This window comes from Globicephala melas, chromosome 20, assembly GCF_963455315.2.
Source record: "Globicephala melas chromosome 20, mGloMel1.2, whole genome shotgun sequence".
Taxonomy (NCBI): domain Eukaryota; kingdom Metazoa; phylum Chordata; class Mammalia; order Artiodactyla; family Delphinidae; genus Globicephala; species Globicephala melas.
The window spans coordinates 12,034,870-12,057,879 of NC_083333.1; the positions used below are offsets into that span (position 1 = coordinate 12,034,870).

At 54.4% G+C, this 23,010-nt stretch overlaps 2 protein-coding genes and 1 non-coding gene across 9 annotated transcripts in view; 2 read left to right on the top strand and 1 right to left on the bottom strand.

Moving 5' to 3' along the window:
• CHD3 (chromodomain helicase DNA binding protein 3) overlaps positions 1-19,509 on the top strand; it is a 25,102-nt gene extending 5,593 nt beyond the window's left edge. For 2 of the 7 annotated variants that reach the window (XM_030861518.2, XM_030861527.3), the window contains exons 4-40: positions 227-351; positions 1,622-1,905; positions 2,133-2,263; positions 2,423-2,573; positions 2,751-2,944; positions 3,263-3,496; positions 3,695-3,898; positions 4,439-4,650; positions 5,397-5,528; positions 5,919-6,018; positions 6,432-6,623; positions 6,797-6,997; positions 7,375-7,512; positions 7,793-7,914; positions 8,070-8,243; positions 8,377-8,518; positions 8,743-8,874; positions 9,514-9,631; positions 9,844-9,968; positions 10,147-10,378; positions 10,680-10,846; positions 11,319-11,496; positions 11,899-11,964; positions 12,436-12,521; positions 12,637-12,770; positions 13,328-13,472; positions 13,648-13,810; positions 13,925-14,046; positions 14,150-14,285; positions 14,400-14,501; positions 14,689-14,820; positions 15,187-15,295; positions 15,469-15,601; positions 15,893-16,134; positions 17,197-17,360; positions 17,603-17,729; positions 18,224-19,509. In XM_030861518.2, the coding sequence (XP_030717378.1) occupies positions 227-351; positions 1,622-1,905; positions 2,133-2,263; positions 2,423-2,573; positions 2,751-2,944; positions 3,263-3,496; positions 3,695-3,898; positions 4,439-4,650; positions 5,397-5,528; positions 5,919-6,018; positions 6,432-6,623; positions 6,797-6,997; positions 7,375-7,512; positions 7,793-7,914; positions 8,070-8,243; positions 8,377-8,518; positions 8,743-8,874; positions 9,514-9,631; positions 9,844-9,968; positions 10,147-10,378; positions 10,680-10,846; positions 11,319-11,496; positions 11,899-11,964; positions 12,436-12,521; positions 12,637-12,770; positions 13,328-13,472; positions 13,648-13,810; positions 13,925-14,046; positions 14,150-14,285; positions 14,400-14,501; positions 14,689-14,820; positions 15,187-15,295; positions 15,469-15,601; positions 15,893-16,134; positions 17,197-17,360; positions 17,603-17,729; positions 18,224-18,464 (5,790 nt within the window). In that variant the 3' untranslated portion in view covers positions 18,465-19,509. The remainder of the gene's footprint in view (positions 1-226; positions 352-1,621; positions 1,906-2,132; positions 2,264-2,422; positions 2,574-2,750; positions 2,945-3,262; positions 3,497-3,694; positions 3,899-4,438; positions 4,651-5,396; positions 5,529-5,918; positions 6,019-6,431; positions 6,624-6,796; positions 6,998-7,374; positions 7,513-7,792; positions 7,915-8,069; positions 8,244-8,376; positions 8,519-8,742; positions 8,875-9,513; positions 9,632-9,843; positions 9,969-10,146; positions 10,379-10,679; positions 10,847-11,318; positions 11,497-11,898; positions 11,965-12,435; positions 12,522-12,636; positions 12,771-13,327; positions 13,473-13,647; positions 13,811-13,924; positions 14,047-14,149; positions 14,286-14,399; positions 14,502-14,688; positions 14,821-15,186; positions 15,296-15,468; positions 15,602-15,892; positions 16,135-17,196; positions 17,361-17,602; positions 17,730-18,223) is intronic. The other 5 variants (XM_030861525.2, XM_030861519.2, XM_030861526.2 and 2 more) reach the window with 5 other exon arrangements.
• Positions 12,903-13,042, top strand: LOC115856231 (small Cajal body-specific RNA 21). The gene has a single exon (XR_004040753.1). It is a non-coding gene; the product is annotated as a small Cajal body-specific RNA 21 (non-coding RNA).
• A 416-nt stretch (positions 19,510-19,925) lies between the features above and the next one.
• Positions 19,926-22,164, bottom strand: RNF227 (ring finger protein 227). Its single transcript, XM_030861558.2, is given in 3 exon segments — positions 19,926-21,551; positions 21,650-21,765; positions 21,767-22,164. Coding segments are annotated over 3 exon segments (570 nt in total). The 3' UTR covers positions 19,926-21,495.
• Positions 22,165-23,010: the final 846 nt, after the last annotated feature.

Here is a 23,010-nt window from a genome sequence, read left to right on the forward strand (position 1 = left end):
GGGAGTGAGGGGAGAAATCAGTATTAATGACAGGCATGAGGAGTGGAGGAGGGAGAGCCCTGGGCGAGCAGGGTGCTAAGTGGAGAGGCTGTGGTTTGTGAGGAGTGGGATTGGGCTGGGAATGGAGCAGGAAGCAGAAAGCCCAGGGAACCTGGTGGGTGGGTAGAGAGGCGTGTGGGAGGCCCAGGACTGGACCCCTGCGTGACTGAAGCCTGGTCTCGCCCAGCAGGTGGAACAGAAGTCATCGGCAACTCTGCTTCTGACTTGGGGCCTGGAGGACGTGGAACATGTGTTCTCTGAGGAGGATTACCACACACTCACCAACTACAAAGCCTTTAGCCAGTTCATGAGGTGCGGTAGGGCTGAGGAGCCCTCTCGAGCAGACGCTTTTAATTTGGGGGAGGCCCTGGACCCTTCTGGAATCTGATGAAAGCTAAGAAACTGCTCTCCAGAGAAATTCACAGCACATACGCATAAAATTCCCCATGTCATCTTAGGGAATTCCTGCACTCCTAGGATCCAAGGACTCCAGTCAGGAACCCTTCACTGGGGGGTCACAGTACCACTGCTAGGTTAGAAACCTCTGTGGTGACAGACTATCAGGAGGACAGGTGGCCCTCCTTGGTCTAACAGTTCCAGTTTCCCCTGCCTGACTTCTCTCTAGACTGGAGCGGGGAGGTGGTATCCGTGTTCCCCCGTTTCCTTTGCTCAGTTATCAAGTCCTCTGTCCCTTCGTTAGACACCAGTAATCACGGAGGATGCATTGCTGACAGTGGGACCTGAGCTTCAGTGGCTCCCGCAGTAGGGTACAGAACAGTAGAGATGCCTTTTGGGGAGCAGGCACTTTAGCAGAGCCGTTCAACGCTCTGGAGGCAGCCTGCTGAGGTTCAGGTCCCAGTGTCATGTTGGGCAGCTCACTTCTTTGATCTCCAGTTTCCGCATCTGTAAAATAGGCACATAGTACGTACCTCATGGGGTCTTGTGGGGATTTGATGGGATGATGGATGGAAAGCTCAGCACACTCAGTGCCTGGCCCCTAGTGGCGTTCAGTCCCTGGTAGCTATCCTTAGTCCCGTTGTCTCACTGCTTCACTACTAAAGACAGTGCTTCTGTCAGCACCGGGGTCACCCACGTCCTCACAAGAGCTTAACACCTCACCGCAGAGCAGAACCAGTGTGGCCCATCAGACTCCACCTGATGGGACCCTTCATCAGGGCCCGTGGAACTCTTTAGAAAAGCACAGAGAATCATAGCAACTCCTAGTAGTATTGCGAGGAGGAAATAAGGTATTATGTGTGTGGAAGTGTTTTAGGAACTGTAAAGTAGTTGTCCAAAGCAGAGCTTTTTTATTAATCTCATATCTTTTTATCCTTTTTAATCTGCATTTAAATTTTATTTTGCCTTTTTTTTTCTTCTTCATACTTTTTTCTTGTTTTTTAGACTTTTTTTTCCCTTCTTAAACTTTTTATTTCTTTATTTCAAAATTGATGTTATTCTTCATAGGATGTACTTTCACCATCTAGGAATGCTAGCTGGTACACAGACTTAATTGGTGAGGGGAAATGACAGTATTCCCAGACCATCTGTGAAGGGTCCGAGTGCCTTGCTTCTATATTTTCAGGCCCCTGATTGCTAAGAAGAATCCTAAGATCCCAATGTCTAAGATGATGACCATCCTTGGGGCCAAGTGGAGAGAGTTCAGCGCCAACAACCCCTTCAAGGGGTCGGCAGCTGCTGTGGCGGCAGCGGCGGCAGCGGCGGCCGCAGCTGTAGCTGAGCAGGTGTCAGCAGCTGTCTCATCGGCCACCCCCATAGCACCTTCCGGACCCCCCGCCCTTCCACCACCCCCTGCTGCTGATATCCAGCCCCCACCCATCCGAAGAGCCAAAACCAAAGAGGGCAAAGGTAAGAAACCCTCTAGTTGGAACAACTGTCACCTCACCCTCTAAACTGCATGTTCTCAAATTATAGTCCAGAGCTCTTGTCTTCTCAGCCCTGATTGTTGTAGAAGAAATGCTGTCCAGGAAGGGGTCTCAGTGAGACCCACAGAGAGGTCCAGAAACCCTGCGGCCTCCATTGTTCCTGGCTTTCATGACCTCGGCTTTTTCTCTGTCACCCCACTCCTCACTCAGGTCCAGGCCACAAGAGGCGGAGTAAGAGTCCCCGAGTGCCTGATGGACGCAAGAAGCTTCGGGGAAAGAAGATGGCCCCACTCAAAATCAAACTAGGGCTGTTGGGCGGCAAGAGGAAGAAGGGAGGCTCGGTGGGTGGCCCCTCCCGTCCACTGTATTTCTGGGGTGTGGTCAGGGGCTGGGGGTCCAGACACAAGGGTCCATGAGGGCAGCGGGAGCGGGAGCCCAAGGCCTGGGGAGGGGAGTGGAATCCATTTGGCGTCTCTGACAGCCACGGGGGCTATGGGCAGTATGTTTTCCAGAGTGACGAGGGCCCTGAACCAGAGGCTGAGGAGTCAGACCTGGACAGTGGCAGTGTCCACAGTGCCTCAGGCCGCCCTGATGGCCCTGTCCGCACCAAGAAACTGAAGAGAGGCCGGCCAGGAAGGAAGAAGAAGAAGGGTAAGCTGTGTCAGCTGTGTGCAGTCCTGTCACTCAGCCTTCCTTTCATTCCTTCGTTGTCTTTCTTATTTGTAGTGTTGACCTCTTTACTGAACGCTTTTCTCTTTCTCTCCCCTCCCGCATTCTGCTCTCCTTCTCTCTCTCTGTTCCCTTTGCCTCCACTGGGGTGTATGACAGTCCTGGGCTGTCCTGCAGTGGCCGGGGAGGAGGAGGTTGATGGCTACGAGACGGATCACCAGGATTACTGTGAGGTGTGCCAGCAGGGTGGGGAAATTATTCTGTGTGACACCTGCCCTCGTGCCTACCACCTCGTCTGCCTCGATCCTGAGCTTGACCGGGCTCCTGAGGGCAAATGGAGCTGCCCCCACTGTGTGAGTACTGGTGCCACCTCTTACGGCCCTCAGGGACCCACCCACCTCTTTCCTCCTTGCTTCCTCTTGTCCTCTCCCTACCTCCAGATGCCTGGGCTTCTCAGTAACAGATGTTGAAGTGTCCAAGATCCTAGTTTGATCCTCTCCCCCATTCCTTTGCCCCCAAAATTAGCATTTTGGGGACCTGAGAAGTCCTGTTCCTTTGTTCCCAGCAGTCTTCTCTGCACTTCTAGGATCTAGCTGTCCTGGTTTGCCTCTGTCTTCCAGCCTCACTCCTTATCCTCTTTCTTGTGTCTGTGTCTGTCCTTGGCCTCCCAGGAGAAGGAGGGGGTACAGTGGGAGGCCAAGGAGGAGGAGGAAGACTATGAAGAGGAGGGGGAAGAGGAGGGGGAGAAGGAGGAAGAGGACGACCACATGGAGTACTGCCGTGTGTGCAAGGATGGCGGGGAGCTCCTGTGCTGTGACGCCTGCATCTCCTCCTACCACATTCACTGCCTGAACCCCCCGCTGCCTGACATCCCCAACGGCGAGTGGCTGTGTCCCCGATGCACAGTGAGTGGGCCCATCTCTCAGGCTTTATTGTCAGCCCCGACTCCTCCTCCATCTCCGGGGCCCAAAGGTTGGGCTCTTTCTTTCTCTACTCTCCCCCACACCTAGCCTTTGATTCCCGTGTGGGACCCCCATCCTCCTACTCTAATGATGGGCTCTTTCTGCCTCTTTCTTTCCTCTTCGTGTGCGTCCATCCCGAAGTGTCCCGTGCTGAAAGGCCGTGTGCAGAAGATCCTACACTGGCGGTGGGGGGAGCCCCCTGTGGCAGTGCCGGCCCCCCAACAGGCAGACGGGAACCCAGATGCCCCGCCCGCACGTCCTCTTCAAGGCAGATCGGAGAGAGAGTTCTTTGTCAAGTGGGTAGGACTGTCCTACTGGCACTGCTCCTGGGCCAAGGAGCTTCAGGTACAAGGGCGTCTCCTTCCCCACCTCCTGGGGCCCCATTCACTGCCATTCTCTCTCTTGGCCCGCTGTTCTCTCATCTTCCATCCCCTCTGCTTTCCCTCACATTAGGCCTCTGGCCGCCCACACCCTACCAACTCCCTTAGTTTCCACACTTGGTTCTCTTGGACTCCAGTTCTCTTTCCCTCAGTCTCCATTAGATTCCTTCCCTTAGGTATAACATAGGCTTTCCTTAGCCTGCCTCAACTCCATCTCTTTCCTTATCCGTCTTAACCATGTTTTACTGATAGCCCCAATCTTAACAACCCTATTCCCTTCCTCCTTTTGCTTATTAATACCTCCCCACCCAGCTCCTGTCTCTGACTCTGTTCTCTGGCGTGTTATTCGTTCTCCTGCTTTGGATTTAACTCACTATGTCCCTCATCCCACCTCTTTCATTGCTTGCTTTCCCATGCCATTCCCCCTGCCGGCCTCTGCCCTGTCTCCTTTTGTCCTCTCGGGATGTTGGGACTATCTATTCCTTCCTCCTCTGTGCCCCATCAGCTGGAAATTTTCCACTTGGTAATGTACCGAAACTATCAACGGAAGAATGACATGGACGAGCCTCCACCCCTCGACTACGGCTCTGGTGAGGATGATGGGAAGAGTGACAAACGCAAGGTGAAGGACCCGCACTATGCCGAGATGGAGGAGAAGTACTATCGTTTCGGCATCAAGCCAGAGTGGATGACCGTCCACCGGATCATCAACCACAGGTGAGTCCTTGGTCCTTGGTCCGTGCGAAGGCCTACCTGGGTTCTGCCACTATTCTTGCTGCGCTGTGGCTCCATGTTAGTATTTGTTGATTAACCAGATAATTGATCTAACTGGATAATTCCCACTGCAGCCCCAGCCCTTCTGGCTTTGTTTCCTCTATGGAGATGGGAGGAACCAGGAGGAAGGTCCAGCCCAGCACTGACTGCTTTGTCCTTGCTGCTTTTAATTTCTAACAGCTTAAGAAATGACACCTGAGTCTGGGGATCTGGTTGTAAAAAAGCAGAACGGGAAACACGTGGTTCATGTAGACCAGTGTTTCTGGCACTGCTTTCTTCCCAGTACTTACTGCTAACTGATGTTACATTGTCTTTTATTTTTCTATTTCATCACTGCCTCCCCCAATAGAATGTGAGCTGCATGGGAATAGGTCATTTGTCTGCTTAGTTCTGCTCAATCACCCGTGCCTGGGACAGTGCCTGGCATGTAGTAGATGTTTAGTAAATACTGATTAGATGAACGAACGATGTTGAAGCCAGGGATGTTTTGTGATCGTTGATTTTTAGGAAGCCATCCTGAAAAAGTTAGGGTAGAGCTTCAGCCATTCCAAACTGCCTTTCAGAGGCCCACCATTGAGGATTAGGTGACAACGCCTGCATGCTTGCTGATAATTGTGTATGACTTTTTCTACTTGTGACACATATTACTTTTCTCCTCCTGCTCCTTCTCCTGGCTTCTCTCCCCACAGTGTGGATAAGAAGGGAAATTACCACTATCTAGTGAAATGGAGGGACTTGCCATATGACCAGTCCACGTGGGAGGAAGATGAAATGAACATCCCTGAATATGAAGACCATAAACAAAGCTACTGGAGACACCGGTGAGGGAGCCAGGTCGTGGGTTAGAGGGAGTCTGAGGACAGAGGCATGAAAGCTAAACCTCCAGCGTTAAATGAGATGCAGTAGGGACGGACCCAATCTAGAATTCAGGGCAGTGGGAGCCTGGGCTGGGCTGTTTGCGGCGGGGTCGGGAAAGAGGTGGTGTGAGGAGCAGAAAGGAGGCCTAGCCTGAGTAATGGGGTGGGGATGCTGAGGAGTGGGGAGGGTTGGCTTTAGAGCTGGACTCCGCAGGGGTGAGGGTAAAGAACCTGGGAGAAAGGAAATGTGAGAAAATCTTGGTTATGGAAAGTGGGAGCCAGGTCTGGAGTGGGTTCAGAAGGACAGGGGTGGGTCCAAGGACCAGGTCTCACTCAGACCCGCTGTTTTCCCAGAGAACTAATTATGGGGGAGGACCCCGCCCAGCCCCGCAAGTATAAGAAGAAGAAGAAGGAGCTGCAGGGTGATGGGCCTCCCAGCTCTCCTACTAATGATGTAAGTCCTCCCACTTGGCCTGTCTCCCGTTTCTGGAGCCATGGTGATTGAAGATTTCCTGGGGGCTTCTGACAGAACTTCCCAGAGTTTCAACAACTTCTTTGAACAGTAGCTCTTCCTTCAGTGTTCAGCTTTGCCCCAAGAGTGCTAGGAATTTTGGCACAGGAGTGAGAGCTGCTAGAGACAGCAGCACACAGGGCTCTTCTACCAGTTTCCTTCCCCACAGTGCTTCTGGGTATTGTTTTAAGGAATGAGGGGGAGGCACTGCAGACTGAAACTTTCATAAGCTCAGGCCATAGGAGAGGGACTTGTAATCCCATTTGATATCAGTGCCGGGCAGAGGGGAGGAGGAGGCCAAGACCGGAGGAGCAGCTGATGGCTCCCCTGAGCTTTCTGACTTCTTGATTCTACAGCCGACAGTGAAATACGAGACTCAGCCACGGTTCATCACAGCCACTGGAGGCACGCTGCACATGTATCAGCTGGAGGGGTTGAACTGGCTACGCTTCTCGTGGGCCCAGGGCACTGACACCATTCTGGCTGATGAGATGGGACTGGGCAAGACCATACAAACCATCGTCTTCCTCTACTCACTGTATAAGGAGGTGCTAGACTCTCGGGCCCTGAGGGGGACAGCCGTGCTGAGGCCTAGCCTGGACTGGGGAAGGTGGGAGTGGAGGGTGAGGGCAGAGAACTGGCGGGGAGGGGTGCGGCAGGCAGTGGACTGGGTTGTATGACTGTGAGCCTAGACTAATGGTCCCCCACCCTTGACTCCCAGGGCCACACAAAGGGTCCCTTCCTGGTGAGCGCCCCGCTCTCCACCATCATTAACTGGGAGCGGGAGTTCCAGATGTGGGCACCCAAGTTCTATGTGGTGACGTACACGGGTGACAAGGACAGCCGAGCCATCATTCGTGAGAATGAGTTTTCCTTTGAAGACAACGCCATCAAAGGTGGCAAGAAAGCTTTTAAGATGAAGGTAAGCCCTTCTATCTCATGTCCTCTAAAGTCCTCAGATCTGTCGTTTCGTTGCCCCAACCAGGACTTCAGCTCCTTTATTCCCCGTTCAGCTTTCTCCCTCCTTTCCTCCACCTTCCCTCACGCCTCTGCACTCCAGTCCTGGAGATGTAGTGGGTACTCCCAGGGGTGTACATGGATCTGTTCATCCTGGACGAGTGGTGGAAGTTTTGGGGCCACATTCAAAAGTCCCTGCATGGAGTCAAAGTTGGAGGACAGGACAACGGGCTCCCTTTGGGAGTCTCAGTTAGGCCTGGGTGTCTGTGTGGAGAATGGGGGTGGAGGCCTAGATGCTTGGGTGTGGGGTGGCAGCCAAGTGGACAATGGTTGTGTTGGCAGAGGGAGGCGCAGGTGAAGTTCCATGTTCTCCTGACATCATATGAGCTGATCACCATTGATCAGGCAGCTCTTGGCTCCATCCGCTGGGCCTGTCTCGTGGTGGATGAGGCCCATCGGCTCAAGAACAACCAGTCCAAGGTGAGTGAGATACCCAGGCCTCAGAAACTTGAGGCTGTGGACTCCTACTTGCCCTAGTCCTAAAAAATAAAGTTTCAGGGACTTTCTGCAATCAGGGAGGCAGGAAGCCTGGGAATAAGTCTGGGGAGAAGTCCAGGTTGGAAGAGGGAGAGGACTAGGGATATGAGGGCCTCTGATCCTGAAGGAAATAGGAGCTAGAGGCAGGGAAAGGTGATACTGTGGGCCAGCCACTGGCCACTGATGGGCCCTTTCCTCTGCCTTTCCTTGCCCCATTTTCTAGTTTTTCAGGGTCCTCAATGGCTACAAGATAGATCATAAGTTGCTGCTGACAGGGACTCCACTGCAGAATAACCTGGAGGAGCTCTTCCATCTGCTGAACTTCCTCACCCCAGAGAGGTTTAAGTAAGTGGCTCAGCAGGGTGGTCTGCAGAGAGGAGAGGTGGAGGGACTGAGAAGATGAGTGGGAGGAGGATTCATCTGGAGTGAAGAATAGAGCCTGAGGTCAGGGGCAAAGAACCTGACGCCTGTTCATTTCCTTTTCTCCTTCTGGCTACTAGCAATCTGGAAGGCTTCCTGGAGGAGTTTGCCGACATATCCAAAGAAGACCAGATTAAGAAACTTCATGACTTGCTGGGGCCACATATGCTGAGGAGGCTCAAGGCTGATGTCTTTAAGAATATGCCGGCCAAGACAGAGCTCATCGTCCGCGTGGAGCTGAGCCCCATGCAGAAGTGAGATGCAAGGCGGGTTACCTGGCCCAGGGTTGAGGATTTGGTGGCAGCTTTCCAAGAGTTGGTGACCAAATGCAACATCATAATTGCTTCCTTTATTGTGTCTCTTCTATGCCCCTGCCCTGGGCTTTAGGAAATACTACAAGTATATCCTGACCCGAAATTTTGAGGCCTTGAACTCACGAGGAGGTGGGAACCAAGTGTCGTTGCTTAACATCATGATGGATCTTAAGAAGTGCTGCAACCATCCGTATCTCTTTCCTGTGGCTGCTATGGTAGATACGGGAGCTGGGGGCTGTGAAATGCCTGGCTCTTTGGAAACGTGGGCAGTTGAGCACAGGGCTGGAGTTGGGCTGGGAGGCCAGAGACTAGATTTCTGAGAAGAATAGGAATTGTAAGGTGTGGAGCCTGGATTTGGGCCTCCAGCTTTCTAGGCATAGTCAGAATACGGGGGCGTGTTCACTGACCCTCTCCTCCTTTCTTCCTGCCTTCTTTTCAGGAGTCCCCCAAACTTCCCAGTGGGGCATATGAGGGTGGGGCACTTATTAAGGCATCTGGGAAGCTCATGCTGTTGCAGAAGATGCTGCGGAAGCTGAAGGAGCAAGGACACAGAGTGCTCATCTTCTCGCAGGTGACCCATCCCTGTAGCTCTTTCTCACCATCAGATAATCGCTTACCTCATTCCTGTGGTTGCCACGGGATGCGAGGTTAGGCAATTACACCCCTAAGGGTTTCTGGTATAGCTAAGTTCATCTTGGTCTCTGATCCCTGTTCTTAATTAAGGCTGTTGGAAGTTGTAGTCCAGTTTCTGTACGCCAAAAGGGGCGAAGGGGAAGGGTGAGCCATCTGCCTCCTAAAGGTCGTCTCTGGGACTGGTACTGTTTCTTAACCTTATTGGGGAAGGGAGGAGAGCACAGACCTTTTGGAAATCTGATGAAAGCTGTGGGTCTCTTCTCCAGAAAACTGCACACACAACTAGACAATTTTGTACAGATTTTCAGGGGATTCATAGATTTTCCTGAAACTTTGTCATGGGTGTCAGAGGAGAACCTCTGCCTTAGGAGAAATGGTCTTAAATCAAGAGAGAGAGAATGACAAGAATGTCCCAGGAGGAGCTGGGGGTGGAGGAAGCAGCTCTGGGGGGTATATGACAGGGCAGGGGTACAAGTGTAAGGACTGGGGTTGAGAGAGAATAAAGAGGTAGTCAGAACAGACAGGGCGCATCCCACTGCCTCGTCGTTCTAGACTCCTGCCTTTTCTCTTGCTCTAGATGACCAAAATGTTAGACTTGCTAGAGGACTTCTTAGACTACGAAGGCTACAAGTATGAGCGCATTGACGGCGGCATCACTGGTGCCCTGAGGCAGGAGGCCATCGATCGCTTCAATGGTGAGGGGGGCCTTGGTCCCTGCTGGGTGTGGGAGGCCCAAGAAACCTGTGCCTAGGTCCCTGGGATGGGAGGGTGCTGGCCTGGGAGGATATTAGCCACCTGGGCTTTTGAGTTGAGGGCATCGTTGTTTGTAGTCAGGGAACAACTAGGAGCAGGTGGACAGACCTTCTGGGTACAAGAAAGGCCTGATTTCCTAATTCTTGCCTCCTAGCTCCTGGGGCCCAACAATTCTGCTTCCTCCTGTCCACCCGGGCTGGAGGGCTGGGCATCAATCTGGCCACTGCCGACACTGTCATCATCTTTGATTCAGACTGGAACCCCCATAATGATATCCAGGTGAGAGCATGCCTCCTGGAGCCCTTCCGAGCAAGGAGATGTGTCTGTCTGTTCTGGGGTCAGAAATAAACCTCTTGGTGGGTAGAAGACCCTTCCTTGTCAGCCTCTTTTCCAGAGCATGTAGGGGGTGTCTCCCCTGCCACTCCCCTGGCCCATCCCCGCTTTCCGGCCCCTGCAGGCCTTCAGCCGTGCTCATCGGATCGGCCAGGCCAACAAAGTGATGATTTACCGGTTTGTGACTCGCGCATCAGTGGAAGAGCGAATCACACAGGTGGCCAAGAGAAAGATGATGCTGACGCATCTGGTGGTGCGGCCTGGGCTGGGCTCCAAGGCGGGCTCCATGTCCAAGCAGGAGCTGGATGACATCCTCAAATTTGGCACCGAGGAGCTATTTAAGGATGAAAATGAGGGTGAGAGCCTTTTCTGCAGCTCCCTGTAAGCAGGTCTTTGCTGTCTATGAGCACTTCTCTTCTGAAACCCCCTGAAGAAAATCTCTTCTCTGCATCCTTGGAGGAAGGTTGGCTTCTTTCCTTACCTGTAAGGTTGAAAACAACAGCAAATCTCTGTGTAGACGTCCAGGGAAAGGGCCTTCTCCTCCAGAGCTCCCGTGAAAAGGAAGCAGAGGGGAAGGCTTTCCTCTGATCTCTCTAAAGTTCTGCCTGAGGTTCTGGTTAGAGCTCAGAGTCCCCTCTCATTCCCCAACTCCACCAGGGGAGAACAAGGAGGAGGACAGCAGTGTGATTCACTATGACAACGAGGCCATCGCTCGGCTCCTGGACCGGAACCAGGATGCAACTGAGGACACTGACGTGCAGAACATGAATGAGTATCTCAGCTCCTTCAAGGTGGCCCAGTACGTGGTGAGGGAAGAAGACAAGGTGAGAGGCTTGGGGCCAGACACTGTGCATCCCGGGCCACCTCTGAGGGGTCGTGTCCGACGTCCTTGACCAGACCTTGAAGTTGGAGGATCCCCCTTCGCTCTTGGTTTTTGTCTGATCTCTTACCCCAGTGCCCATCAGAGAGCGGTAGTGGACCTCAAACGACTTCTTGGTCTAAAGGATGAGACTGGACTTTGGAGAAAACTTAGGCAGAGAAAGCGGTGATAAACTCGGGAGGGAAGCTTCTGAGTCAGAGTGGGAGGGACACAGAGGGCACTAGAGGAGAGGTTTGGAAAAAAGGGAAATCACGAGGAGGAGAAGCATATTGAGGTAAGAGGTAAGGAAAACTCACACAGAGGACTTACACACAGTGACGAGGTCTAGGGCTGGGTGGAGGCAGGCGAGTAGGGATTTTGTCATGGTGGCAGGATTGGAAGGGGAGGCCTTCAGCGTTCGTCCTGCTGCCCCTCAGATTGAGGAAATTGAACGCGAGATCATCAAGCAGGAGGAGAACGTGGATCCCGACTACTGGGAGAAGCTGCTGAGACACCACTACGAGCAGCAGCAGGAAGACCTGGCCCGCAACCTCGGCAAAGGCAAGAGGGTCCGCAAGCAGGTTAACTACAACGATGCTGCTCAGGAGGACCAAGGTGAGGACCGCCCCTGACGGAGGGACCGAGAAGGGGAGAGTGCGCTTAGGAGTCAGGGCCTTCCCTGCCAAGTGGAAAGAGATTAGGAAGGGACACTGGGAGCTACCCGGAGGCCAGGTGGATTTGCAGGTGGTCTCAGCTATCTAGCAGTTGCAGAGGGCTCAGATGGACACCCAGGGGTCCCTGTTTAGAGTGGGTTATGCAGGAGTCAGGAGGTAGGTGGGTGAGTGGACATGGTGTGTGGTCCTGAGTCAGACGGCAGGCAGTCATCCGGCATCCCTAGGAGGGCCGAGGCCAGAGCGAAGGTGCAGAAGTCTCCGAGGGGAGGCGTCCAGACAGAAGGGCCCCAGCCTGGGCTTATCCAGGGAGCCATCACTGACCACTGAGCCCTTCCCCTCGCAGATAACCAGTCAGAGTACTCAGTGGGATCAGAGGAGGAGGATGAAGACTTTGATGAGCGTCCTGAAGGTGGCATCTGTTTTCTTGTTTTTCTACCGCACCTCTTCCCATTTCACTTCCCATTGTCTATTAAGCCCACTATTTTTATACAAAATGCTCATTTGTAGAAAAAGTAAAGATTGCAGGTAAGCAAAAAGGAAGAAATATCTATAATCTCGCCACTGTTAAAATTGGGAGTATATAACCGTGCAGGCTTAGGTACCTAGATGAAAGATCGAGAAAGGTAACATCCTCTTACGTTCCCACCAGTAATCTTGCTTGCATCGTATGGGTGCTACTGATTTTTTAGTATGACTCGATTCTTTTGGACCTATTGGGTTAGTAGTTCTGAATGCGCTGGGAAGAAAATTAGAAGCGCCTCAGAGCTGACACAGGCCTTTCCTGTGTTCTGTATCTTGTGAGAATGGAGGGCTAGGAAAGAGTGAGGGCGGGGAAGGAGGTGGCAGCTCTACTAACCGGGGTCACCATCTCCCCACCCAGGGCGTCGACAGTCCAAGAGGCAGCTCCGGAACGAAAAGGATAAGCCACTGCCTCCACTGCTGGCTCGAGTTGGGGGCAACATTGAGGTGAGCTGGCCTAGGCCCCTCTAGGGAATTGAAGCTGAGTCACTGAGGGTAGCACAGACCAAGAAATGAGATCCTGGACATTCACTGCCCACTCCCTCCTTGCCCCCGTCATCAGGTGTTGGGATTCAACACCCGTCAGCGGAAGGCCTTCCTCAATGCTGTGATGCGCTGGGGCATGCCACCACAGGACGCCTTCACCACCCAGTGGCTGGTGCGGGACCTCAGGGGCAAGACTGAAAAAGAGTTCAAGTGAGTGGGGGTGATACAGGGCTCAGCTGGATGGAAGGGTGAAAACTTTGGGTGTTACTGCTTTCCTCTTGGCTACCATATGATGTGACCTTACTCAACTGATCACCGTACTCCCTGCCAGACAGTCTTTCCTGGCTCAGTTTCCTGGGGGGTGGGCTCAGCCCGCCCCACCTCCCCTCAGATGAGCCTAGAGCAGGGAGGCCAGGCTTCCTCCCCAATGGGAGAGGCAGTTGAGACAGGAGCCTCGCCTGGGCTGTCCTTGCCTCACATTTATTTGACCATGATAACCTGGCAGGGGGGCTGGTGGGAAGGATGAAGAGCTGACTGATGGGGCCTAGGAATGAAGTAACCAAGACCAAGGGGACTGTGGAAATGCAAGGGGAGGGGCAGATGGGGGAGTTAGGATTTGGAGGACAGGTGATGGTGAGACTGAGAGGCCCAGGGGAGGACCCCTGGAGGCACCCGGGAGTTTCAGGTTCAGTAATCCCTGTGCCCCCTTTACTGCCCTGCCCCCCCTAAGGCTCTCCTAACACACCTCCCACCCCCGTGCTCCTTAGGGCCTATGTGTCTTTGTTCATGCGCCATCTCTGTGAGCCCGGGGCAGACGGCTCTGAAACCTTTGCTGACGGGGTCCCTCGGGAGGGACTGAGTCGCCAGCAAGTGTTGACCCGCATTGGAGTCATGTCTCTCGTCAAGAAGAAGGTATCCGTCTTCCCCTCAGCCAAAGAGGCTGGCCGCCTAGGCCCTGTGCTCCTCTGCCTCTCGTCCCTGAGTTCCGGACTCACGCTGGTGCGAGAAAGGGAGAAGCGCTGGAGCTTGCTGTGTGTCCGGTCGCCGGAGCTGATCTCTGTCCCTACGACTCCCCCGCACCCTCCAGGTTCAGGAGTTTGAGCACATCAATGGGCGCTGGTCTATGCCGGAGCTGATGCCCGACCCCAGTGCTGACTCCAAGCGTTCCTCCAGAGCCTCCTCTCCTACCAAAACGTCTCCCACCACTCCTGAGGCTTCTGCTGCAAACAGTCCCTGCACCTCAAAACCTGGTAATCAGCTCAGGATGGCAGGAGAGACAGATGGGGCCAGTGTCCGTTAGACGCCGAGGGTCTGGAGTTGGGGTGGGGAGTTTCTGCCTGCCTCACTCCGCCTTACCCCCGCAGCTACTCCAGCTCCCAGTGAGAAAGGAGATGGCGTAAGGACACCTCTGGAGAAGGATGAAGCAGAAAACCAGGAGGAGAAGCCAGAGAAGAATAGCAAAATTGGGGAGAAGATGGAAACAGAGGTGTGTGGCTACCTAGCTTCCTTTGAGGGGAGGGAGTGGCAGAGTCGTGGAGGCAGGTGCCTAGGAGCTGCCACTTCATCCTGACTCCGTTGTCCTCTTTTAGGCTGATACCCCCAGCCCAGCCCCATCACTTGGGGAGCGGCTGGAGCCAAGGAAGATTCCTCTAGAGGATGAGGTGCCAGGGGTACCTGGAGAGATGGAGCCTGAACCTGGGTACCGTGGGGACAGAGAGAAGTCAGGTGGGTGCATGGTCTTAGGGGTGAAGGGGGGCTTAGAATTTGGGGGTTCCCTCTTCCTGGGATCAGGGGCTGAGGGTGACATCCTTCCTTCCTGTCCCCTACCCCCTCCCACAGCCACGGAGTCGACGCCAGGAGAGAGGGAGGAGGAGAAGCCGATGGATGGACAGGAACACAGGGAGAGGCCGGAGGGGGAGACGGGGGATTTGGGCAAGAGAGGTAATGGGTGGAAGGACCGGACACCTGGGTCCCTGAGGGAATCAGGGGAGGGGAGGTGGAGTCTTGGGAACCAAATGCCTGGGTCCTGGGTGGGTAGCTGTTCCAGGGGCCAGTACACTACAGAGAGTAGTCTTGGGACCTGGGAGGAGACTCTCCTGAGGTGTGAGCTCTGCCCCGTCTGCCGTAGCAGAAGATGTAAAAGGGGACCGGGAGCTTCGACCTGGGCCTCCTCGAGACGAGCCGCGGTCCAACGGGCGACGTGAGGAGAAGGCAGAGAAGCCGCGGTTCATGTTCAATATTGCAGACGGTGGCTTCACAGGTGGGGGGGTCCTCACTGCCCTCTACTCCTCACTGGGGTTAGCTCATCCTCATGGGGTTTCTCTTTGGGCCTGAGGCCTCCTTCCGCCTTTAATTCCAAGTAACTGTCTATGAAATGGTGCATGCTGTCTCTGATCCTTGCCCTTGGTCCTCCTGAAGTGGACTCCTAACTCCAAAGCTGCCTTAATCCCACCTGTACTCTTAATCCCAACTTGAACCTTGTTTGTAACTAGTTTTATTCCTAACCCCTCACCTAACGTTGCCCTGTTCCTCCTAAAAAGCCGTTAGTCCTGTCCCACTGTTCAGTTCCCTCCTCTGTACCAGTCTGCTGGGTCTGTACCTCATCTGTCTTCTGTCCTCTCTTCAGAGCTCCACACGCTGTGGCAGAATGAGGAACGGGCAGCTGTTTCCTCGGGGAAACTCAATGAGATCTGGCACCGAAGACATGACTATTGGCTTCTGGCTGGGATTGTCCTGTATCCTTGGCTACAAACGCAAGAAAAAAATGTTCTCTCAACCTGGAGAGAGGGGAACTACACTTAGGGAAGGGGGCCTAGTGCCACACTTTGGGGCGACCAGGCCAAAAGGAAGGCGTGTTCACAGCCCAGCCCTGTTAAATTCCTTGATGATCCACTTCCCTTATTGGCAGCCATGGCTACGCACGGTGGCAGGACATCCAGAATGATGCTCAGTTTGCCATTATCAACGAGCCATTTAAAACTGAAGCCAATAAGGGGAACTTTCTGGAGATGAAAAATAAGTTCCTGGCGCGGAGATTCAAGGTGAGGATGAGGGAGGAAAGGAACAGTGTTGAAGAGGGGCTTGGGTGAGAAGTGGGACCAGATCTGGTTGGAATGTAGGCAGGGTTAACACCTTGAGGGTTGAGGCGATGCTTGAGGCAAAGACCAGAGGGTCACCTTGTGTTTGGCACTGTGGTCTGGAGCGGGGCCGCAGTCAGTATTGGTGTGGAGCTGGGGGTCTGGGCCGCTGGTGAGGGCAGTGTGGGTCTCCAGCCCCGAGCTGCGTGCTTGCTGCTGGCAGCTCCCGCACTCACCCCCTCCCCACGCCCTTAGCTCCTGGAGCAGGCGCTGGTGATTGAGGAGCAGCTGCGGCGGGCGGCCTACCTGAACCTATCACAGGAGCCGGCGCACCCCGCCATGGCCCTCCACGCCCGCTTCGCCGAGGCCGAGTGCCTGGCCGAGAGCCACCAGCACCTCTCCAAGGAGTCGTTGGCGGGGAACAAGCCGGCCAACGCCGTGCTGCACAAGGGTAAGGGCCGCGGCGGCCCCGCGCGGGGGAGGGCCCACAACGCTGCGTAAGTCTTCACCCCGCACCCCTCAAAATCTTCCCACCCCTCTGACCCCTTTACCCTCTGAACCACCCCCCTCTGACCTCTGACCCCACCCCGACCCACCTGGTACTGCCTTGGTTTTTAGCCTCTAGGATTCGTGCAGCCAGCCCTCATCCGTGCCTAGTAGCATTCACATCAGTGCCGAAGGGAGGGACCTTCCCCCCAACCCCCCAATCTCCATGAGACTGTGCCACGTCCCCTCCACAGGGCGGAACTTCTTCGCTGACCCACACACCTGCCATATTGCTAATAGCACACTCTCTGGGGCCCTGGCCTGTGTATAGTCCACAAAAGTCCTTACCCCCGGTCCCACAAACCACGTTCCTCACGTCTCATTCACCCCATGAAGCAGAAACCACCTCCGTCCCACCCTCTGACCCTACCCCATGAAACTTCCCTTTGACCTTCAACCCTTCCTCCCAAACCCTCTTACCTTGATAATAATAGATTAAGTTCTAAAGCCCTCTAACCATCTAATCCTGTCTGATGTAGTGACTGATTCCTGGCCCCTTTGACTCCTGTTCTAATTCCTTGAATCTGTAATGCTGACCCTCTAACCTCCCTCCCCCCCTTACATATTAAAACTTTGATTCCTTACGTCTTTGACACCACTTACCACCTCCCACGCCTCCTGACTATTTCCTCCCCATCATCCCCAACCCCTAAACCTCACTCTTTCAGTATGGGATGTTCTGACAACTCCCCGCCCCCATGTCTTCCGATGTCCTCCCTCCCCTATCTCCCTTTTCTCCATATTCCCTTTTCCTTTCTTCTTTCTCTCCATCTGTCCTCTGTGGTGATCTGGTCTCTCTGCCTCTTTACCTGACACTTTTTCTTTGTCCCCGAGTTGCTCTTTTTCTCTACTTCTGTCATTTCCTTGGTCTCTGATTCTTCGACATCTGTGTCCTCCTCTCTCTCCTTCTCTGACTGTATCTGTCCATCTGACTCCTCATCTCTTTTCCTGGCTCCATCTCTCCCTTTCCCTGTCTTTCTCTTGCCCTTCTTTCTCCGTGGCCCGGGCCCCAGTTCTGAACCAGCTGGAGGAGTTGCTGAGCGACATGAAGGCGGACGTGACCCGCCTGCCAGCCACGCTGTCCCGAATACCCCCCATCGCAGCCCGCCTTCAGATGTCCGAGCGCAGCATCCTCAGCCGGCTGGCCAGCAAGGGCACGGAGCCTCACCCCACACCGGTAACCCTTTCCCCCGACTCCAGTTTTCCCTGTTGGTACTCCTCCTGCACACGTATGAACACCTCCTTCAGAGCCCCGTGCAGTGTGGAACAACGACCTGCTCCAGCACGCTCATCAGCCTTGAGTCTCCCTGCCTGTGTGATACCCCTCAGTAGTTCTGGAGTTGGCCCATGATGTCTCCCCGACAGCTTCTTTCCTCTCAGACTGTGGACCCTCTAATGTGGGCTCGCTCTCTCTTCCAGGCCTTCCCCCCGGGTCCGTACGCTACACCTCCGGGGTACGGGGCGGCCTTCAGCGCCGCACCCGTAGGGGCCCTGGCCGCCGCAGGCGCCAATTACAGCCAGATGCCTGCAGGGTCCTTCATCACAGGTCAGCTGGTGACTTCCTGCCTCCTGCTCCTTGCATTCTTCCTTTTCCAAGCTTCATCCCTGCTCAGCTACCCTTTTACCTGTCCAGCCCATCTCATTTCCTTGGAAGTATCCAGTGTTTTATGGAATGGAGTGGTTCTGGACTTTGTTTTTCCCATCCCTTTCTCAGCTTCTCTTCCATTCCCGTCGTCAAAAACCTCATCTAGGGTTTTAGTGGTTCTGTGGCTTGGTACTACCTACCTGAGCCTCCTCCAGCTGTTTACTTCAGAGAAAGAGAATATGAAATTGGAAGGGGGTTCCGGTGAAAGTTGGAACATGTGTTCCATCATGCGTACCGTGGGGAATCTCAGAGAGAGAGATTTTTTCCCATCCCTACCTTAGAAAATTGGATGTGGCATGAGGTGACCTAGAAGTAAGAACGTACTGTCGCCAGGAAGCAGTCGACAATGGGAAGTGAAGGAGGGACTGACCCTTCCTTACCCCCTTCCCAAACAGCCGCCACCAACGGCCCTCCAGTGCTGGTGAAGAAGGAGAAGGAAATGGTGGGGGCATTGGTGTCAGACGGGCTGGATCGGAAGGAGCCCCGAGCCGGGGAGGTGATCTGTATAGACGACTGACCGGATCCCAGGCCTGCCCTTCACCCAGGCCCCGTCCCCGAGGCCGACCCCCAGCTCAGGCTCTGGGGCCTGCTGCCAGTCCTCCGCCTTCCCCACCCCTTGGGCCCCCGCTGGGCTAGGAGCCCCTTTGCCCCTCTCTACAGCTCTCTTCAAGAAGGGCCCTTTGTCCTTCTCCACCCCGTGCACCTTTCCCACCGTGCTTTGAAGACTGTGCTGGTGAGAAGAGGTCTGGGTGGGAGGTGGTCAGCAGGGTCTTCCAAGTACCTGTACCCCCCACTGCCCAGCACACACAGCTTCCCAGTGAGCGGCTGTGGTGGCGGGGGGGGAAGAGGTGGAGCCGCCCCAGTTCTTATTCCTGCAGCGTAAGCTCCATCTCTTGCAGAAGTGGGGGGTTAGCCTTGCCCGGCCTTTAGGGACTTTGGTGGGGAAAAGAGCTTTCAAGAGAGGAGGGTGACTTTAGAGAGGGGTGACAGTGAGCCCTGGGAGGGTGGAAGGGAAGAGGAGGGGCGGCTGCATGTTTCCTTCCCCTACCTCCCCCCAAATGGAGGGCGGAGCAGTTAACAAGGGAGGGAGTCCATTGCTGTTCAGCCTCAGAATAAAGGCGCCGTTCACTGGCTCAGTTACCTCCTGCGTACCGGCATCTTGTGTTGGGAATCTTCCCCCCTCCCTAGGGACCAAGGACCACCCCTACAAAGAGAGTAATATTTGGGTGATACTCCCTTAAGCCAAAGAGGAGCTCCCCAATCTGTCCTAGGGACCCAGGTAACCTAGAAAGGGTGGTGGAGAACACAATGGGCCAGATGTGGGGGGAGCCCCCAGTTTTGGGGCTCAGGTTCTTGGAGGACTTCTACCCTCCCTCCTGAAGACCTGGATATGAACTAAACTTGAGTGGGTCAGGCAGGGGGCCTAGTCAGGGGACTACCTTGCCTTTGGGACCAGAGCAAAATAGTGGAGGGCAGGCTGGGGAGACATGGGCACATCCTCCTCCCCAGGAGGGGCTGGGGAGAGTGGCAGTTTGCATGGCGAACCCCCCACTTGCTCTTCGCTCCCCTTCACTTTCTTGCTGCTCCTTTCCCGGTCTCTTCACACCCACTCCTGGTCTGTCCCAGTCCCCTCTTCTGTATCAGGTTTATTGGTTGTACATATAAATTATACTTTCCTTTCTGTGTGCTCTGTTATTTTTGAGTGGGGGAGTTCTTTGGTTTCGGGGAGGGATGAGGAAAGAAAGGGTGTTGCTTCCTGCCATTTCCTGTTACCCATTTCTCTCTTTTTTTAAATCTTGTGACTTTTCCTTTTTCTCATTTTTATTTGTTGGATCATCAGCTACAACTCCAAGGCTCTTTTTCCAACCCTCACCCCAGTGTGATGAGCTCAGCGGAGATGGAGGGTGACAGCAGGACACCTCCACAGGCCTCAGGTTGAGATCAGAGAGATAGCAGGAATTACTGGACAGAAGTTTAGTGGGAGGGGTGCCTGATAAGTTTCAGAACTGCCTTCCATTCATCCTTTTGATCGTCCTTTCCACCTTCAGCTTGTTTAGTTCTACAAAGAGTCAGTAGAGGTCACTACAGCTTCATAGGTTCAGTTCCCAGTTGCAGAAGCACACTTTTATTTTAAAGGAGCTGGGGGGTGGGGGGTCAGACCTGCATAGCTTGCCAAAGATTTGAACCGCTGGACACTACAGCTTGACATGTATTTACTACCAGAGCTTCTCAGAGGCTGAGAGACCAGACAATTTTTGAGGCTATTATATTAAAAAATGTAATTCCAACAAGCATTTATTGAGTACATGTTAAAAACACTGCTGTTGCCCTTGGAGATACAACAGTCACAAGTTAGTCACTGCTATCATGGAGCTTACACTGTAGTGCAGGACACCAACAAAACACATATCAGAAAATAAAAGTAGTGAAAAAATAAAACAAGGCATTGTATTACAGAGGGTGAGGGAGGGGGCCACACCAGATTGAAAGCCGAGAAAGACCTCCCCAAAGAGGGAATATTTAAGCTGAGACTTAACGAAAGGAAAAAGGTAAAAACATAGTTAGAAAAATTGGGGTTTATTCTTAATAAGTTCCCCCTTTTTAACTCAGGGGAAAATGTAACATAGTCTAGGACCTGGACCAGTGCTTCTTAAATTTTTACTTAAATGGATCACCTGGGATTCTTGTTAAAATGCAGAGTCTAATTCAGTAAGTCAGAAGTGAAATCCTGAGATTTTGCACTTCCAACAAGCTCCAGTCATGCCGATGCTGCTGGTCCTTGACTGTAACTCTACGATCACAAGATACGAACAGGACTTTTAAATTGAACCCCTGCCCTGAAATAGGTGATGTCTAAATATGGGACACAAGTTTAAAATTGTATGATGAGCATCTTTTTTCAGTAGTGACAGTGTTTCCTTGTGGCTGTAAAAATAATATCAGAAGTTTACAATCCACTGCCATAGCCAAATGGCTCTCCCTCCTCCCCTTGACAGGCCCTAGTGAGGTGACTCGGATAGATGCCCTCTGGGCGTCGTCATACCTGCCCCAACAGGTTGAAGGGAGATTCTGAAATGAAGCGAGGCTCCTAATCTCATAGGTGGGGATGCATCTTGACAATTTTAGGAACACAGTACTGGGAAGGGGGACACTAGTAGGCATACCAGCGGAGGGAGTAGGGTGGGTACGGTTTATTTTTCTCAGTTCTCTTAGGTGCTAGAGAAGTGAGATTAATATGACATGGAAATCAGCCTCTTCTCTCCCGTTCCATCTTTTTTAAACTTTCAAATCATTGACACAGAATTGCTAAAATGGGACCTGTTGCTCCCAGACATCAGAGCTGCCCTGGACAAAAGCCAAAGTCACAGCTAGGGAAATTGTCTGCTTCCCACGGGAACGTAGACTTTGTTTCTATCCTCCCTGGGCCATTCCATCCTGAATATGCAAGGCTGGCACAGTCGGTAGATGGGGGCGATTCGTCTAGGAGCCTCCCCAGCGCAGCATCAACACCTCCCAGGGCGTTCCCTTCTGCCCTTGGCTCACCTCCCTCATCCGTGACACTCCAGGACATGACAGGGGGTGGGCTTGGCACCAGTTCCTCGTAGTACAGCGCGCCCCGAGAATGCAGCTCCCACCTTTCTTCTGCCGTAGCTTCAGGGTTCCGCGGTTACAGCGTGCAGCGGGTCATGTGGGCCGAGTCCTTGATCTGTGGACAGTACAGCACTGGGGGAAAGAAGGAGGATTAGTGGCAGCGGAAGGGCGCAGCCGAACCGGCGTTCCGGGGCGCTCTCCCTCCACTGCCTACCCGGGCGGCCCCTCACCGTTGCTAGGCAGCGGCCGCCGCCACCTGCGCGCGGGTGCCAGCACCCGGGCCCAGGGCCGCAGGAGCTCACGCCATCCCGCGCTCCTAGGCCCCGCCCCCTTCTCTCCGTTTCCTAGTCATCGGCCTCTCGGTCGCATCACCGCTTTCCCGAACCGGACCACCCGCCCCATTAGATTCGTGCGCGGCCCGCTCTGTTGCCTCCAAGCGTGACCACAAGTCCGGGTTGACAGTGACTTCAGTGACCCTGCCGCGCGGGAGCAGGGTGGGCGTGCGACAGAAGGGGCACATGACGACGTGGCGCAGACTCACTGCGCGCGCGGCCGCCCCGCCGCCGTCGCCACGCGCCGCCAACTCGCGCAGACAGGCGGTGCAGAGCGTGTGGCCGCAGCGGGCGCGCGCCGTCCCGGGGAGGCGGCGGGGCTCGCGGTCCCCGAGGTTGAAGGGCCGGTAGCAGATGTTGCAGTCCAGCTCGCCCCGCTCCGGAAGAGACGGCACCCTCACCAGGAGCTGCATCGTGCCCGCCGCGGACTCGAGGGCGTCGCTAACGGAGCGGGCCTGTTCTGGGGCCCGCGCCGAGGCCTGTTGCCCCTTTTAAAAGTGAGACCCCCGCCCCTCTTGAGGCGTCAAGCGGCGGTCAGGCCGCTCCCCGCGGCAGCACGCGTGGGGGCGGTGGAGGTGCGAGACCCCGAATGCCAGCCATGGCGAAGCGAGGGAAGCGGGCCAGGCGGTGCGAGGGCTGGGGAGGGGAAGTCGCGGCACGCCCCCCCCACACACACACTCCCTCCATGGCTTCCTTTATCCCCCACGCAGAGCCAGCGTTTCTACTGTGTGCAAATCCCCAGTTCCCTCCCTGGGCCCGGGCCCTCAGCCACTGGCACAGGGTTTCTCACACTCCTTCACAACCCACCCAAACGTACTTCGTAAGCCAGTGACACCGCCCATTCTGCCCAATCTTCAGTAGGCTCCTGGGCGTTTGAGCAGATGCTGCCCTCAATTTTCCTTGTTATATATGACCTCCCTGTGTTCTTGTAAGGGTGGCTTCCCAAATTTTATTCTCAAACTGCTCAACTCCCAGGTGAAATCTCAGCCTAAGGAGGGCCCTAGATTCCAGGACCGTGGCCTTAGGAATGCTGGGAATCCTATCCTTCCTGAGTAGCCAGGCCTGGACACCCACACACCATGATGGCTCCAGCAACGCAGCCCAGCCTGAGCTCTGACTCAGGGGTGTGACTTCTGCTACAGGTAAACAGGACACAGTACTCACAGCCCACATTCCCTCACGGTGCCACACCCATCCCCCAGCCGCAGCCTCACCCTCCTCTCCTGGACCTGCGGTCCAGATTCTGTTGTGGAGGTTCA